Raw genomic sequence first — 15,613 nt, 5'->3', positions numbered from 1 at the left:
GAAAGGGGCGGGCCGTGACATCACGAGGGGCGGAGCCGTGACGTAACGATGCTCCGGCCCCTGTACCGCCCATCATTACGTGCAGAGCGAACTCGCTCTGTGCTGTAATGATAGCGCAGTGCCGCAGCGGGGATCCCAGGGGTCCCCAGCAGCGGGACTGCTTCGATCTGACATCTTATCCCCTATCCTTTGGATAGGGGATAAGATGTCTAGGGGCGGAATACCCCTTTAAAGCGCTACTGTCATTTAAATGAACTTATCACATGTTGCGCAAACATCTCAAAAGGTAAATTTAGTAGGGGTCTTACTACTGAGACCCCCTCCGATCTTAAGCTCTTCACTGCTCGGCTCAGTGTTTAATGCAGAAGATGGGCTCCATAGACTCTTAGGCTAGGTTCACACTACGGAATCTCCAGACGGACAAATTCCATCTAGAGATTCCGAGTGCGGCCAACACCGACTGAATCAGTCGGCGCTATGACTGCGTGGACATTGCAGTCTCCAGTAGACTGCAATGTGTTCTGTGAGTAGATCCACGCCTTTCTTCAGGCCGAAATTTTCAAGCAGATTTTCCGTTCACAAATTCCGAAGTGTGAATTTGTGAACGGAAACCCATTCGCTACACTATACATTTTAGCAAGCAGAATTTCTGCCTGCAATTTCAAAGCGGAATTGCAGGTGGAAATTCCGTAGTGTGAACCAAGCCTTATAATGAGTCGGACTGTGTGTTGAGCCGGGAAGTGAAGGATTGCCTAGACTGCAAACAATTATTACAAACCCTCAGCTGTACAACATTTTAGGCAAGGACAGGTTTTCAGCTTCTGTATGTTTTTTTTTTATTGACAGCAAGCAGAGATTATAAAAATGTAAAAAATTTGGAAAAACACTGGAAGTTCATTATTTGCCAAACATTTAATTATGTAAAACCAGAAAACTCATGTAAAGTCAGTTCCACACATAGCGGTATTTCCCCCTGTTTGTTTCTCCGATAGGATTCTGCAGTGATTTTGCAGCAGATTGTGCTGTGGACTAACTGCAGATTTACACTAAAGGGCTAAAATCCCCAGAGAAGCAATAAAGATGCAACTTATTTGAAATATTACACATTAGAAAATCTATAGCATTAGTTTTTTCTCTATCGTCTCCATTGGGGGACACAGACCATGGGGTGTATGCTGCTGTCACTAAGAGGCTCGACACTATGGCAACAAGAGAAGTCGGCTCCTCCCAGCAGGATATACCCGCCTCCAGGCCCTGAGCTAATCAGTTTTAGCTTAGTGTCTGAAGGAGGTGGACATGGTCTGGAGTTCTCTCCAGACCAGGTCTTATGTTTTATTATTTTCCTAGTTAGGGAATGTGTTAGTTTTTTATTCCGTTTTCTTTCATGTTTTCAGGTGGGGATTCAGGAACTGTGACTCACTGTCTCCCCATTGCGATTGAGGGGACACAGACATTGCATATATGCGCTGTTAACTCCCACTCGCCAACGGTCAGCGCCTGGGGTTGTACTTCATGGGTCCGGGTCCCCTTATTTCCCTGCTCGCCTCGCTCGCACATGGTAGCTCGGCGTGATGCAGGTGACAGAAAGCTGACTGAAGACTTCATAGAAGACTTCATTAGGTAAGTTCTTCTGACTGAGGTGAGTATATTCCTTTTTTCCTAGGTACAGCCTTGCAACCTCTGGAGACCCTCACTTTTTGCCCACTTTTTCACAGGGGCTGGCCTGGACAGGGTTTTTTTTCCTATATTTATTGCTGGGGTGAGCAGGAGCATTTTTGGTTTGGGGCACAGCTTTATTCAGAGGGCACTATACTTTTCACTCCTGAACGATATGTGTGTGTGGTGTGTGTGTTTCTTTAAGCGGCTGACAGCTGCGGCGTTTTTACTTGCGGACGCATGAAGCACCGGCTTACTTTCGCTTTCGGCATTAGTCAGCTGCCGGCGGCGTCTCGCACGCTTGCTTCCCCACAAGCGCATATGCGAATGACATGTGTGCTCGGGGAGAGGAGCGGGCGTGGGCGCCATTACTGACCTTCTTGTCAGAAGCTGAGGGCGCTATAGCTCCTCCCCCTCTGTTGTCGGGGCTTCTAAGAGGCGCGAATTAGCCTCCAATCAGCGTTGTGTGCGCTTTGTGAGAGGCAGGGGCCAATCAGCAGTGCCCCTGCTCCTGGCCCGTCCCTCTTTTACTATTGGCCGGCATTTCTCCCTTCTTTGTCTACACTAGAAGGGAGTTCTCCTCACAGCAGCTGCCCCTGGGGTCACAGACTTGGGCTGCACAGACAACTGGAGCATTAGTTCATCATTTTGTCTGTAAAAGCTATAATACCAAAATGCCTGGTTCTGCTGAACCCATTTGCTCCCTCTAAACAGTTAACTGGAGTGTTAGCCACTCATTACATCTTTAAAAGCTGTATCTCAAAAATGTCTGGTTCTGCTGAACCACTTGTTCTGCCTGCTCCACTGCTCCCCCAGACCCCCCTGCTATTCTACCCCGCTTGTCTGGAGATTTTCTGTTCCATGCGCAGCCACTGTGCTGCCTTTGCCACAAGCTACCTGGTAGCCACCGTCCCTCCATGTGGTTTAAAGCCTGGAATGTGGACTCCGCCTTCAGGAAGTGAGGCGTCGGGCGGAAAAGAGTTCTTTATTACCTCTGGATACGGCTCACAGAACCGCTTTCCATCGTAAGTCCTCCTTCGGGTTCTGTGGACCTTTGGTGCCCCCACAGGGTACCAACAAAGGGTCCAGCCGGGTGCCTTCACGGGAAGAGGGCTTCCTCCTTCCGGACCTGTCCCTCCCGGAGGTCGGCTATCCGTTCAGGCTGTTTTGCGGCCCCATCAGGCACCCGTAGGCCTTCCTCGATCTGATGGGTTGCCCCCCCCAAATCCGACCTTTCTCGGGTGGTTGGTCGCCTCTTACTCTTCCGGGATGCCTGGACTACGCACATTCATTGTCCCGGTTCCTTCAGGGGAACGTTTTCGCGGTTTATTCCAACCTCTTTGTGGTTCCCAAGAAAGGCGTTTCTGTTTCGCCCAATCTTGGTTCTCGAGTATCTCAGCCAGCATCTTCTGCTTCCCATCCCGAATGGAGTCTCTCCGTTCGATGCTGGCGTCCCTGGTTCATGGGGAATTTTCGTTTCTCGGTGGACATCAAGGATGCCTGCCTCCACATCTCATTGTTTCCCGTCATCAGCGGTACCTCCGCTTTGCAATTCCGGACGGTCATTTTCTATTGTGGCTCTCCATTTCGGTCTGACCACTTCTCTGCGGACCTTTAGCAAAGTCCTGGGGCCTGTGATAGCCCCTTTTACGGACAACAGTTGTTTCCGTGATTCCTTACTTGGACGACCTTCTGATCAGAGTTCCAGCCAGGGCCCAGATCCTGGAGAGTCTTAGTCTCAACCTCCAGACCATGTCTCTCTTCGGTTGGATGGTCATTCGGGACAAGTCCAAACGCTTTCCTGGGGCTCCAGTTCGACGTGGCCTCTGCCCGCTTTCAACTCTGCCGACCAAATCGGCTGACTCTCTTATCAAGAGTCCGATGACTTCGGCACCCTACTCCAGTTTCCATTCGCTTTTGCATGGATGTCCTGGGTCGGTTAGCGACGGACGTGAAGGCCGTGCCATTTGCCCAGGTTCATCACCGACCTCTTCAATTGGTGATTCTCTTCCGGTGGGACAGGTCTCCATTGTCACTCGACAGTCTTGTCGGTCCCTTCTATGGTGGCTTCGTTTGCCCCCTGCTTTTTCGGGGGCGCTCCTTTCTGCCCCTCCCTGCCAGTCTGTCGGGCTGGGGAGGTGTTTTCAAGGACTGGCCGGTCTGGGGCCTTGGTCCTTCGAGAAGCCCTTTTCCCCTTCAACATGTTGGGGCCTAGGGCAATCCTTTCTTTGCTTGCTTCTTGGGAAATTCCCTTCTGGGCGGAACTCAGGTTTCCGGCCATCTCAGTGCTTTTCATTCTGGGCGTTTCTGGGATGTGGTCTTTCTCAGCCGGTCCTCAGCCGTCCAAGGCGAGTGGTCCCTGCATCCGGAGGTGTTTGCAGTGATCTGCAACCTCTGGGGCGCTCCAGGCGTGGACCTCTGCACGTCCCGCCACAACCAAGCGTTCCTCTTTCTTGGTCGGGCTTTGCCCTACCTTATCTGTTTATTGGTCGGGCTTTGCCCTACCTTATCTGTTTCCTCCCCTTCCTCTCTTTTCGGGGTCCTGAGGAAACTCACAGCAGAGGGCGTTCCCGCCATTCTCGTGGCCCAGACTGGCCCCGGCGGACATGGTACTTTGTCGTGGTCAGGCTCCTGTACTACTTACCTCTGCACCTTCCCTATCATCCAGACCTCCTATATCAGGTCTCCTGTGCCACCCCTATTTACCGTCTCTGCTTTTGACGGCGTGGTGGTTGAGACAGCGGTTCTGAGGACTCGCGGTGTCACGATCCCGGCTGGTAGGAGGTGGATTCTCTGTGCCAGAGAGGGATTGGCGAGGACCGTGCTAGTGGACCGGTTCTAAGTCACTACTGGTTTTCACCAGAGCCCGCCGCAAAGCGGGATGGTCTTGCTGCGGCGGTAGTGACCAGGTCGTATCCACTAGCAACGGCTCAACCTCTCTGACTGCTGAAGATAGGCGCGGTACAAGGGAGTAGACAGAAGCAAGGTCGGACGTAGCAGAAGGTCGGGGCAGGCAGCAAGGATCGTAGTCAGGGGCAACGGCAGGAGGTCTGGAACACGGGCTAGGAACAAACAAGGGAACGCTTTCACTAGGCACAAGGGCATCAAGATCCGGCGAGGGAGTGCAGGGGAAGTGAGGTATAAGTAGGAAGTGCACAAGTGGAAACTAATCAAGGTAATTGGGAAGATTGGACCAGGCACCATCATTGGTGCACTGGCCCTTTAAATCGCAGAGACCCGGCGCGCGCGCGCCCTAGGGAGCGGGGCCGCGCGCGCCGGGACAGGACCGACGGAGAGCGAGTCAGGTACGGGAGCCGGGGTGCGCATCGCGAGCGGGCGCCACCCGCATAGCGAATTGCATCCCGGCTGGAGGCGGTACCGCAGCGCACCCGGTCAGTGGATCTGACCGGGGCGCTGCAGCAACGAGGATGAGGCGAGCGCTCCGGGGAGGAACGGGGACCCGGAGCGCTCCGGGGAGGAACGGGGACCCGGAGCGCTCGGCGTAACACGCGGTTTCTCTTCCCAAGTGGTTCACACCATGCTGAGGGCTCACAAGCCTTCCTCTGCAAAGATTTACCACCATACCTGGCGGTCTTATTTCTGTTGGTGTGAAACTCAGCCTTTTTCTCCGGTCGTGGTTGGCTTTCGTCCGTTTCCATTCTTTTTCAACGTTCTTTGGCGTTCAATTATCATGTCCGAACCTAGTTCAGGGAGTGGCACAAGCTGCCCCTCCTTATCAGTCCCCTTTTTTCCCTTGGGACTTAGACTTGGTCTTAGGTGCTCTGCAGGACGCCCCTTTTGACCCTCTCAGGGACATTTCTCTTCGCCTCCTTCCCCAAAAGGTGGCGTTCCTTATTGCTCTTCCCTCTGTTAGGAGGGTGTCAGAGCTGGTAGCGCTCTCCTGCTGTTCTCCGTCCTTCTTACCTGAGATGGTTTTTGACTTTTTCATCTCAATGAGAACATCGTCCTACCGTCCTCTTGTCCGGCCCCTTCTCATCCTTGGAAGCGTTTGTTCCACAGCCTGGTTGTGGTGAGGGCTGTTCGGACTTATCTCTCAGTCACTCTTTCCTTTTCGGCAGTGTGACCCCCCTTTTTTGTTTTTCTGGAAGGTCGTTGTATAGGACAATCTGCTTCTACGGCCACCATTTTTTGGTGGATCCGGTCTGCTATTTTTGGAGCTTACCGCTGCAAGGGCTCATTCCACCCATTTTTTGGGGCATCCTCGGCCCTCCGCTACGTGGCTTCGGCCTTGCAGTTCTGTAAGGCGTCCGCGTGGTCGTCTTTGTGCACTTTCTCGAGGTGCTACCAGATTCATACCTTCGCATCGGTTGATGCTACTCTGGGCTGTAAGATGTTGCAGACGGCAGTGGTCCCACCGTCCACCTGTCTGATTCCAAACCCACCCAAGGGACGGCTTTGGTATGTCCCATGGTCTGTGTCCTCCAATGGAGCCGATAGAGAAAAGGAGCTTTTTTATGCTTAACGTAAAATCTCTTTCTGGAAGGATCCATTGGGGGACCCCCCCCCCTTTTTTCTGGTGTTCCTATTTCAGTTATCTGTCCGAGGGTGTGTTCAGTTGCCTTTTCTTCTGATTGCTCGGACAGTTTGTGGTTTTCTCTTGACCTGTCGGTCTTCTCCTATTGCTCTGGGACTAAAACTGATTACCTCAGGTGCCTGTGGAAGGGTATACCCTGCTGGGAGGAGCCGACTTCCCTTGTTGCCATAGTGTCGAGCCTCCTAGTGACAGCAGCATACACCCATAGTCTGTGTCCCTCAATGGATCCTTCGAGAAAGAGATTTTACAGTAAGCATAAAAAATCTCCTTTTTTCTGTGTAGATTATTTCTTATAGATGTGAATAAGGTTTGAAAAACTCCGTCCACATGTATTGTACTGTAATTTGCTGCGGAATCAGTTGTGTGAACATAGCCTAAGGCTTCTCTTAGGCTTTGCTGTGACTTTAGCAAAGTCAGTAAAGTCCATTTTGACCTCTTCTGTTTTTGTATTCTGTGTCACTGTATAGCGGGATTATGAAGATGCAATCACATTTGAGACAGACGAAGGCAATTTTTCTGTGGCTCTACGGGCTACCCTCCTCCGCTATGAGTTGCTATTCCCCGAAGAGCTTAGTCTTCCCACCTGTGCTGTGTACAACACATCAGAGGCCATGTTTGTCCTGCGCAATGTAAGGTAAATGATCCATAGTTATGTTCAGAATCTAATGTTAAAGGGGTACTCCGGTGGAATTTTTTTTTTTTTTTAAAGTTAAACAGATTTGTAAATTACTTCTATTAAAAAAATATTAATCCTTCCAGTACTTATCAGCTGCTGTATAATACAGAGAAAGTTCTTTCCTTTATGTCTGACCACAGTGCTCTCTGATGACACCTCTGTCTGTATCAGGAACTGTCAAGAGCAGGAGAGGTTTGCTATGGGGATTTGCTCCTGCTCTGGACAGTTCCAGACATGAACAGAGGTGTCAGCAGAGAGCACTGTGGTCAGACAGAAAAGAAATGAAAAAAGAAAAGAACTTCCTCTGGAGCATATTGCAGCTGATAAGTACTGGAAGGATTAATATATTAAAATAGAAGTAATTTACAAATCTATTTAACTTTCTGGCACCAGTTGATTTAAGAATTTTTTTCCCCCACCGGAGTACCCCTTTATGGCCCATTTAAATGGCAGAACATTCTGTGTGCAGCAGGTGCTAGCAAATCAGTCGGCGCTAGGACCTCTTGAAACTGTGCTTTCTCCACAAAGTCCGGAATTTGAATTCAGCGGCCAAAAACTCTGCCGAGGAATTCATCCATGTTCACAATGGGAGGGTGCTGCACTGAAATTTCTGAGCCGAATTCCGAAGCGGAATTCCGCTTGAAAAATGATACCATGTGAATGGGCCCTTAAAGTAGAAGTCTAGTGGTAAAAAAAATATCACCTATCTGCAGGATGGGGGATAAATGTCTGATCGCGGCGGTTCCGACCGATGGGATCCCCTGCAATCTCCTGTATGGGGCCCTGGCTCGGCCCCTGGCTAAACTGCTTTGTGTGACATTTCGCACACAGCAGGTCAGCTGGTAAAAACACGCACCCTCCATTTATCTCCTGTCTGTGAAGACTACAGACTATGCCATTGTTTTCCAACCAGGGTGCCTCCAGCTGTTGCAAAACTACAACTCCCAGCATGCTCGGACAGCCGTTGGCTGTCCGAGCATGTTGGGAGTTGTAGTTTTGCAACAGCTGGAGGCACACTGTTTGAAAAGCACTGTACTAGGGGTACTGACCAGTAGCTGTAATAAGTTGCCCTTAGATAGGTCACATCTGCAGCTGACAGATCTGCTTTAGTGCCACAATATGACGAATGGCAAAACTATATACACAGACTTGGCAGGAGGGATTAACACCATTTTGTCTCCTCAGTGACTTGCAGACTGAGTTCCGCTGGGATGTGCCCGAGGCGTTCCTGCTGATACCGGCCAGAGGGGTTCTTGATCCCAAGTGTGAGATTCGGACCAGAGTCATATTCCAACCTCAGACTGCCCTTGTGTATAACACAACTGCAACGTGTCACTTTGGTGAACAGGAGGAATATAAGAGGTTAATCCAGTTTACTGCAATAGGTAAGAAGGGAAATATGGTGTTCATCAGGTACCGTCATTAATCTGACAACCTACTATGGAGTTTACCAGAACTTATATATGGCAAACTGATATATTGCATTAAGATGCTAGACCAGGAGCATACCTGCATTTAAAGGGATACTCCCGTGGAAAACTTTTTTCTTTTAAATCAACTGGTGGCAGAAAGTTAAACAGATTTGTAAATCACTTCTATTAAAAAACCTTAATTCTTCCAGTACTTTTTAGGGGCTGTATACTAAAGAGAAATCCAAAAAGAAATGCATTTCCTGTGATGTCCTGACCACAGTGCTCTCTGCTGACCTCTGCTGTCCATTTTAGGAACTGTCCAGAGAAGCATATGTTTGGCATGGGGATTTTCTTCTTCTCTGTACAGTTCCTAAAATGGACAGCAGAGGTCAGCAGAGAGCACTGTGGTCATGACATCACATGAAATGCATTTCTTTTTTGGATTTCTCTTTAGTATACAGCCCCTAAAAAGTACTGGAAGGATTAAGATGATTTAATAGAAGTGATTTACAAATCTGTTTAACTTTCTGGCACCAGTTGATTAAAACAAAAAAAGTTTTCCACGGGAGTACCCCTTTAAGTATCTCAGTATGTTTGTTCTAGGCTTTGGTGGCATACTGGGTCCAATAAGCTCTGTCATTGGACAGGAGAGCAGATCCCTTACTACTACAGTCTATTATATTTGGAATATCTCACTAGTAACTTATGTGGGTGCAATAATAACACACAAGGTTTTTATGCAATTTAAAGGGGGTATTCCAGGATTTTTTTATTTATTTGACTGTGCTACAGGGGCTGTCAATTTAGTGTAGTTCATAATATAGTGTCTGTACCTGTGTTTCATGGTGGTCTCGCAATTCTTCTGTGATCTTTGCCCTGCATGTTAATTTTTAGCAGCATACAAAATGAGTGTTGTCTCAGACCTTTCCCAGGTTGCAGTGCGGCCCGAGACATTACATCACATGTCAGGTGTTAAAAGGGAGCCTGTCAGTGCTTCAATGGGTAAAGCAACCGATTGGTGGGAGGGAGATTATTCTCTGCAGGGAATAGGCACAGCACACATGGAAGGGGGCCTAGCTGTGCTTGAATGGGTGGGGTGGCTTATGCGTGAGAGGGTGATAAGTCAGCTCTCACCTAGAATCAAGGGATCCTGGGACTTGTAGTTGAAGGGAGGGAAATTCAACAGGAAATAGCCATTTCACAAAAAGATAGCAGCAGCGTTATGGTGGACTCACAACATAGCCATTTAGCCCCAATGACAAGTGTGAATCCTTCCTAAGCATGTCCATTACTGTCTGCTAGGTACGTACTAAAATCACCTTATGTTGGATAACCCCTTTAAATGACTAGACAGGAGGCTCTCCAGTGTTATTTATGCTCATGGATTGTGAACATGACTGAGGTGTAATGCTAGACACAACCCATGGCTAGAAGTGGCGCTGTTTTTTATCCTAAAAACCACAACCACTTTGCATATTTGAGGTTGGGATCATCCAGCTTTCTTACTGAGGAGCAGTGCTGAGGGACTGAGACACTTTTTTTTTTTTTTTTTACTATAGGGCAATACTGAAGTTACAGAAAGGTTACAGTAATTCAGAAATTTTACCATTTTCCGATGATGTCACATTGCTCGTTTTTACATATTGTGACACAAAATGTTTGACAAAGTCCAGTCCAGATCCACATCTTGTAACCTATATCCAAAAATAATATCTGTGGCACCAGACTGAACTGACAGGACTAATCTAAATGCGTCTAAGGCCTCCTTTACATATGTGCGTCTTCAGTTTTTCTTTCCTCCAGTGCGGCAAAAAATGTGCCGAAGGGAAAATGAAGCCAGAACTGATCCCATTCATTTGAATGGGACCGTTTACAATCATCTGGCGTCTCAGTTTAGACACCGGATGATTAGACTCGCCGGACCGGCACAGACAGGGGAACGCATCTTGCTGAGTTCCTCCGTCCAGCGATCACAAACAATGGACGCCGGATGATGCACAACTGATGCCAACTGATGGACTTCTGGCTCAGATGGTGCATCAGTTGTGGCAATTTTCACCAAGTTGAGCCATTGCCGGACGCCGGATATATGTAACTCTAGCGTAAGATAGATAACTAACCTTCACTTGTTCCTTATAGCCAAGTATCCACATCTCCTAGTGACAGTGCCGGGGGAGTCGGGGGAAAAGGAGGAAGCAGGGCCACTGCTGGATTTTGGATCTGTTGGAGTCAGCATGGTATCAGAGAAAACCATTGAAATACACAACCTGTCTATGGTATGTCCAGTGCAATAAATATAAATGTCACGTTTTACAACGGCTTCTATGAAGAGCTCCTTATTACTTCCATCTTTTAGGTTCCCTTGCTGTATTTTTGTTCTTGCTCCTCTAGGTAGATTCTCCATTCCGGATTGAACGAGACAAACGCTTCTCCCAAGTGGACTGTAACTTTTCCTGTGAAGATTCCCAAGGGGTGGTCCCTGCTCACGGGAAGCGGCGGGTTCCCCTGCAGTTTCGTCCACGTATCGTGGGTATGGAGAGCGTGGACTATTTTCATGTTATTCCAGCTGGAAACCTCACTAGGACGGTGCTGAAGGTCTCTGGAACATGTAAAGGTAACAATTCCATGTCGTGGTAAGAGTGTGATGTTACTCAGTGTTATACACATAGGGGGACATGTATCATTATTTGTGTATGATACAAGCAGTTTACCCCTTTTGCCGAATTCTAAATTATGTGCAGATGCGCTAAATTTATCAATCAAGCGCAATGAGTTTCATAAATTGCGGGCAAATATAGTCATCTCCTCCTACCTCCACTCTGAAAAATGAAATCGATGATTTAGAGCATCTTGCTACGTGCGGTCCAAGATGGCTTATATTTGTGTTAAAATTATGGTCATTGCGCAAGATTTCTGGGGGTAAATGAAATGTACGCAGTTAATAAATTTGTGCATACTAAATATGTCACTCCAAGGTACACCGAAACCTACGCATCTGGAGGAAATGCTCAACCAGAATGTACGCAAAAAAAGCGCAAAAAAATGTAAACACAAAACAGGGGTAAAATCTTTGATACATATCCCCCATACTGTTTAAATAAATAAATAAATATATATATATATATATATATATATATATATATTACCGTGTCTCTCCGAAAATAAGACCGGGTCTTATATAAATTTTAGTCACAAAAAACTCACTAGGGCTTATTTTCAGGGTAGGGCTTATTTTCGGGGAAACAGGGTAGCAGTACAACCAAAAATAAATAAATAAGTAGGTGCAAGCAGCCTGTTGGCCCCGGTCACTGACCCAAAATCCGGACAAAAAAGATACAAATGACTGCAACACTCAAAAAATAGTAGAACAAAAAGTGTGTAGCTTTAATCCATACCAAAATACAGATGCAAAGTTTCTTCTGCCTATGTAGCCTTTTTCAAGCATCATGCAGCAGAAATGTTGCATCTGTATTTGAGTGCTGCAGTCATTTGTATTATATATATATATATGTATGTACAGTGATCCCCCGACCTACGATGGCCCTGACATACGATCATTTCAACATACAATGCTTTTATATGTCAGGGCCATTGCATAAACGGCTATCCGGCAGTGCTGACTAATACAGCTGCCGCCGGATAGCCGTTTAATGTGCCCCGTGTGCTCTGGTGAGTGTCACTCACCTGTCCCCGACATTCCAGACCGTCCTCTTCATGCTCCGCTGCATGGCTGTTGCTCTCCTTCGTCGTCATCACGTCGCTGCGCACGCCGTCCCGTCATCCAATAGGAGCGGCGTGCGCAGCGACGTGATGACGGCGATGGAGAGTGATGATCCAGGGCAGCGGAGACGGTCCGGAGCGGCGGGGACATGTGAGTATAACTTTGTATATTATTATTGCACGGATCCCTCAACATACGATGGATTCAAGTAATGATCATTTCAACATATGATGGCCTCTCAGAGCCCATCGTATGTTGAAGGCAGCCTCGACATATGATGCTGCTGTGTGTCGGTGCCATCGTACAAACAGCTATCTGACAGCGCTGACAACTTCAGTAACTGACAGATAGTTGTATAATGTCCCCGTGTGCCCCGTTCTGCCTCCTGTTACTCACATGCTGTCCTGCTAACTCATAGAGGCTTCCACTGTGAGCTCCGTGTAAGCCCCACCCCCCCAGTGCAGCCATAGCCAATAGCCTGCAGCATCTTGCTGCAGGCATCCAATGAGCTGCTGGCTGCCCTCCCCTTCCTTTCCTATAGAGCTGTAGTCGGCAGGATGGTAATGGAGGACATTCTGTCCCCCCTGAAGGTATTTAAAGAACTGTACAGTACTGTATGCGATGTCACACATCACATACAATACATATACACACTATACACCCCATACATCAATGTTTCCCTATCAGTGTGCCTCCAGCTGTTGCAAAACTATAACTCCCAGCATGCCCAGACAGTCAATGGCTGTACATGCATGCTGGGAGTTGTAGTTGTGCAACAGCTGGAGGCACCCTGGTTTGTTAAACACTCCCCATACACTCCACATACAATGGTCGTCCCAGAACCAATTAGCAGTTTCCCATAGAGATATGTATTCAACATACAATGGTTCCGAGGCCCCAGAACCAATTACCATTTTTACATAGACATATGTACTCAACATATGATGGTTTCAACATATGATGGTTCTCCTGGAACCAATTAATATCATATGTTGAGGGACCACTGTATATATATATATATATATATATATATATCCATCTATCTATCTATACATACATAAATACATCTATATATATATATATATATATATATATATATATATGTTGTCTATGCACATGATGGAATAAAATCACCCTTTTCTTTGCAACTTGTGGAATGCTGCATCATATTTTGCTACTATATGTAAATATATATATATATATATATATATATATATATACTGTTTTATATAGTTAATGTATATAATATGGTCCCTAATGCTTTACCTCAGTATTCCTCAACCAGTGACTCCCGGGCTCTTAGCAAACTTCCCAGCTATTGTCTGCTGCAGAAAGTATTGTTCACTAGTGCCCCCTGGAGGTCATAGCATTACTACAACTTACTATATTCAAATCCATATAATTGTGGTGCTATAAACCACCTGCATTTTCTCTACCGCAACTGATATCATTACTCCCTCCAGTTTTTCTGAAATCCTCTGCGCTGCTGTGATACTCTGCTCCTTCCAAAGGTAGGGAAACACAGGCTTAGATCAGTGTTTCCCAGCCAAGATTTCTCCTGGTGTTGCAAAACTACAACTCCCAGCATGCCCGGACAGCCGAAGGCTGTCCGGGCATGCTGGGAGTTGTAGTTTTGCAACAGCTGGAGACTCTGGTGTCACTGCCCAAAACCCTATCAGTTCTATTGACTTCAGTGGGAGCGGGGGGAAACGCACTACAAAGAAGTGACATGTCAGTGCTGTAGCTTCCATTGAAGTCAATGGGAGCTTCATTGTCGGCCCACCTGCCGTGCCCACGGTTCAGAGGGAGACGCAATGTGTTGTTGTTCCTGTGGGAACCCAGGCTGAGGCTAGGATTCCACTGAGGTTTTTTACCACCAGAAAAAAACGCCAGTAAAAACTGCCACGAAAACTGCCACGGATGTTTCCTGCGTTTTGGCAGTTTTTCTGGCGTTTTTTCTGGCGTTTTTCCTGGTGTGTGGAAATAGCAGGTTTTGTCCCCTGTGGCAGTTTTCTCACTGTCTTCAGGTACCACTGTGTGGGTTGGATGCTGAGCGCCCGGTCCACAGAGTGTAAGGAGATGAGGAGGGATGTACAGCATCACTACTCACCTCCCCCGGCCGTATAGTATACAGGGGGGCATAGTGTACCCGTGTATAATTGTATACTATACAGGAGCCGGGAATCCAGTCACTAGACTGACAGGACTCCCTGGCAAAAGGTTAAAAAGAAAAAAAAAAAACGCCAAACTGAAAAACGCCAAGTGGATCTGGCATTTTGCAGTTGACTATTGACTTGCAGCTAACAACTGGACGCTGCGTTTTTTTTGCTGCAGGATGATTGGCGTTTTTTTACGGCGTTTTTGTAAATTTTGCCCATTACTTTGCAGGACCCTGCATTTCTCTCCAGATGTCTTTAGTGAATTTTGGATTGCTGCAATTGGGGGAGAAGGGTCTGCGGACCCTAGAAGTTACCAACACCTCAGATGTGCCCGGATTCTACCAGTTTGACATTGACAGTACTGAAAGCGTCTTCTCCTTCAATCTTCCTTATGGGACACTAAATGCCAAGGAGACTCGGAGTATTCAGATCACCCTCTCTCCAAAGCACCCGATCCCGCACTATCGGAGGGTCGCCTGCCTCCTCCATCACCAGGTAACTCCATAATAAGGAATCAGTACTTGCTGTTGGGATTTGGTTTGTATCTTCCCCCCTACCCCCCAATGATCCCATGCGCCTCCCTGATCACAGACTGTAATGTTTTGTTGTTTTTCGTCTTTGTTTCTTCTATATCGAGTGATGGAGCGGAGTGTTAGCATAGCATGTGGTACGGTGTATAGCTTAGGGAACCTGTGCTGTATATTGTACTGTCATGCTTTGTGTGATTGTAATTTATTGTTTGACTTGTAATGACGACTGAATGACGAATAAAGCTCTTTCAATACCTTAGCTTGTATTTAGGGATATGTTTAGATGACGTCTTATACTTTGTCTAGGATCCTCTGTTTGTGGACTTGCTCGGCACTTGTCACTCGGATATGGATAAACCTTCCATCCTGCTTCCAAAACATCTTTCCATCTACAGAACTAATATGGCGCGAGGTCTATCTGTCTACTCTCCTGATATCCTGGACGCCATGCTGGATAGCGGAAAGCTTAGCACAGATTCCTCTGGAGCGCTCACTCTGCCTGAACAGGTTACATTTATTATGGAGATGTTGCATTAAGCAGAATCTTCAAAAACAGCACCACCCCTGTACTCAGGTCATGTGTGGTATTGCAGCTTAGTTTAATTGAAGGGAATGGAGCCACGTTGCAATACCATAGACAACCTAAGGACAGATGTGGTGCTGTTTTTGAAAAAAAATAGCTCTGTTTTTCTATTCCTGGATAACCTATTCGGGTATTTTCAACATTCGTTTTTTTAATGTTTCTCTTAAAGTGTAAATCCAGAGCTTCTCTTCTGCCTGTTCTGCACACATTGGCCCTGATTCTGACTATGAGTGTTGTGTAGTTTTCTTTGTGGGTCTTAAAGGGATATTCCAGGAAAAAAAATGTTTTTATTTATTTATTTATTTATTTATTTTTATATCA

At 47.1% G+C, this 15,613-nt stretch overlaps 1 protein-coding gene across 3 annotated transcripts in view; it reads left to right on the top strand.

Annotated features, from left to right (window-relative positions):
* Positions 1–15,613, top strand: part of CFAP65 (cilia and flagella associated protein 65) — a 117,651-nt gene that overhangs the window by 26,596 nt on the left and 75,442 nt on the right. For all 3 annotated transcript variants that reach the window (XM_056534469.1, XM_056534467.1, XM_056534468.1), the window contains exons 5-10: positions 6,679–6,845; positions 8,073–8,272; positions 10,439–10,575; positions 10,691–10,913; positions 14,409–14,674; positions 15,016–15,216. In XM_056534469.1, the coding sequence (XP_056390444.1) occupies positions 6,679–6,845; positions 8,073–8,272; positions 10,439–10,575; positions 10,691–10,913; positions 14,409–14,674; positions 15,016–15,216 (1,194 nt within the window). The remainder of the gene's footprint in view (positions 1–6,678; positions 6,846–8,072; positions 8,273–10,438; positions 10,576–10,690; positions 10,914–14,408; positions 14,675–15,015; positions 15,217–15,613) is intronic.

The sequence above is a fragment of the Hyla sarda genome, chromosome 8 (assembly GCF_029499605.1).
Source record: "Hyla sarda isolate aHylSar1 chromosome 8, aHylSar1.hap1, whole genome shotgun sequence".
Classification (NCBI taxonomy): domain Eukaryota; kingdom Metazoa; phylum Chordata; class Amphibia; order Anura; family Hylidae; genus Hyla; species Hyla sarda.
Note: the sequence above shows the minus strand (reverse complement) of the source record. Positions and strands in the feature narration are given on the sequence as shown.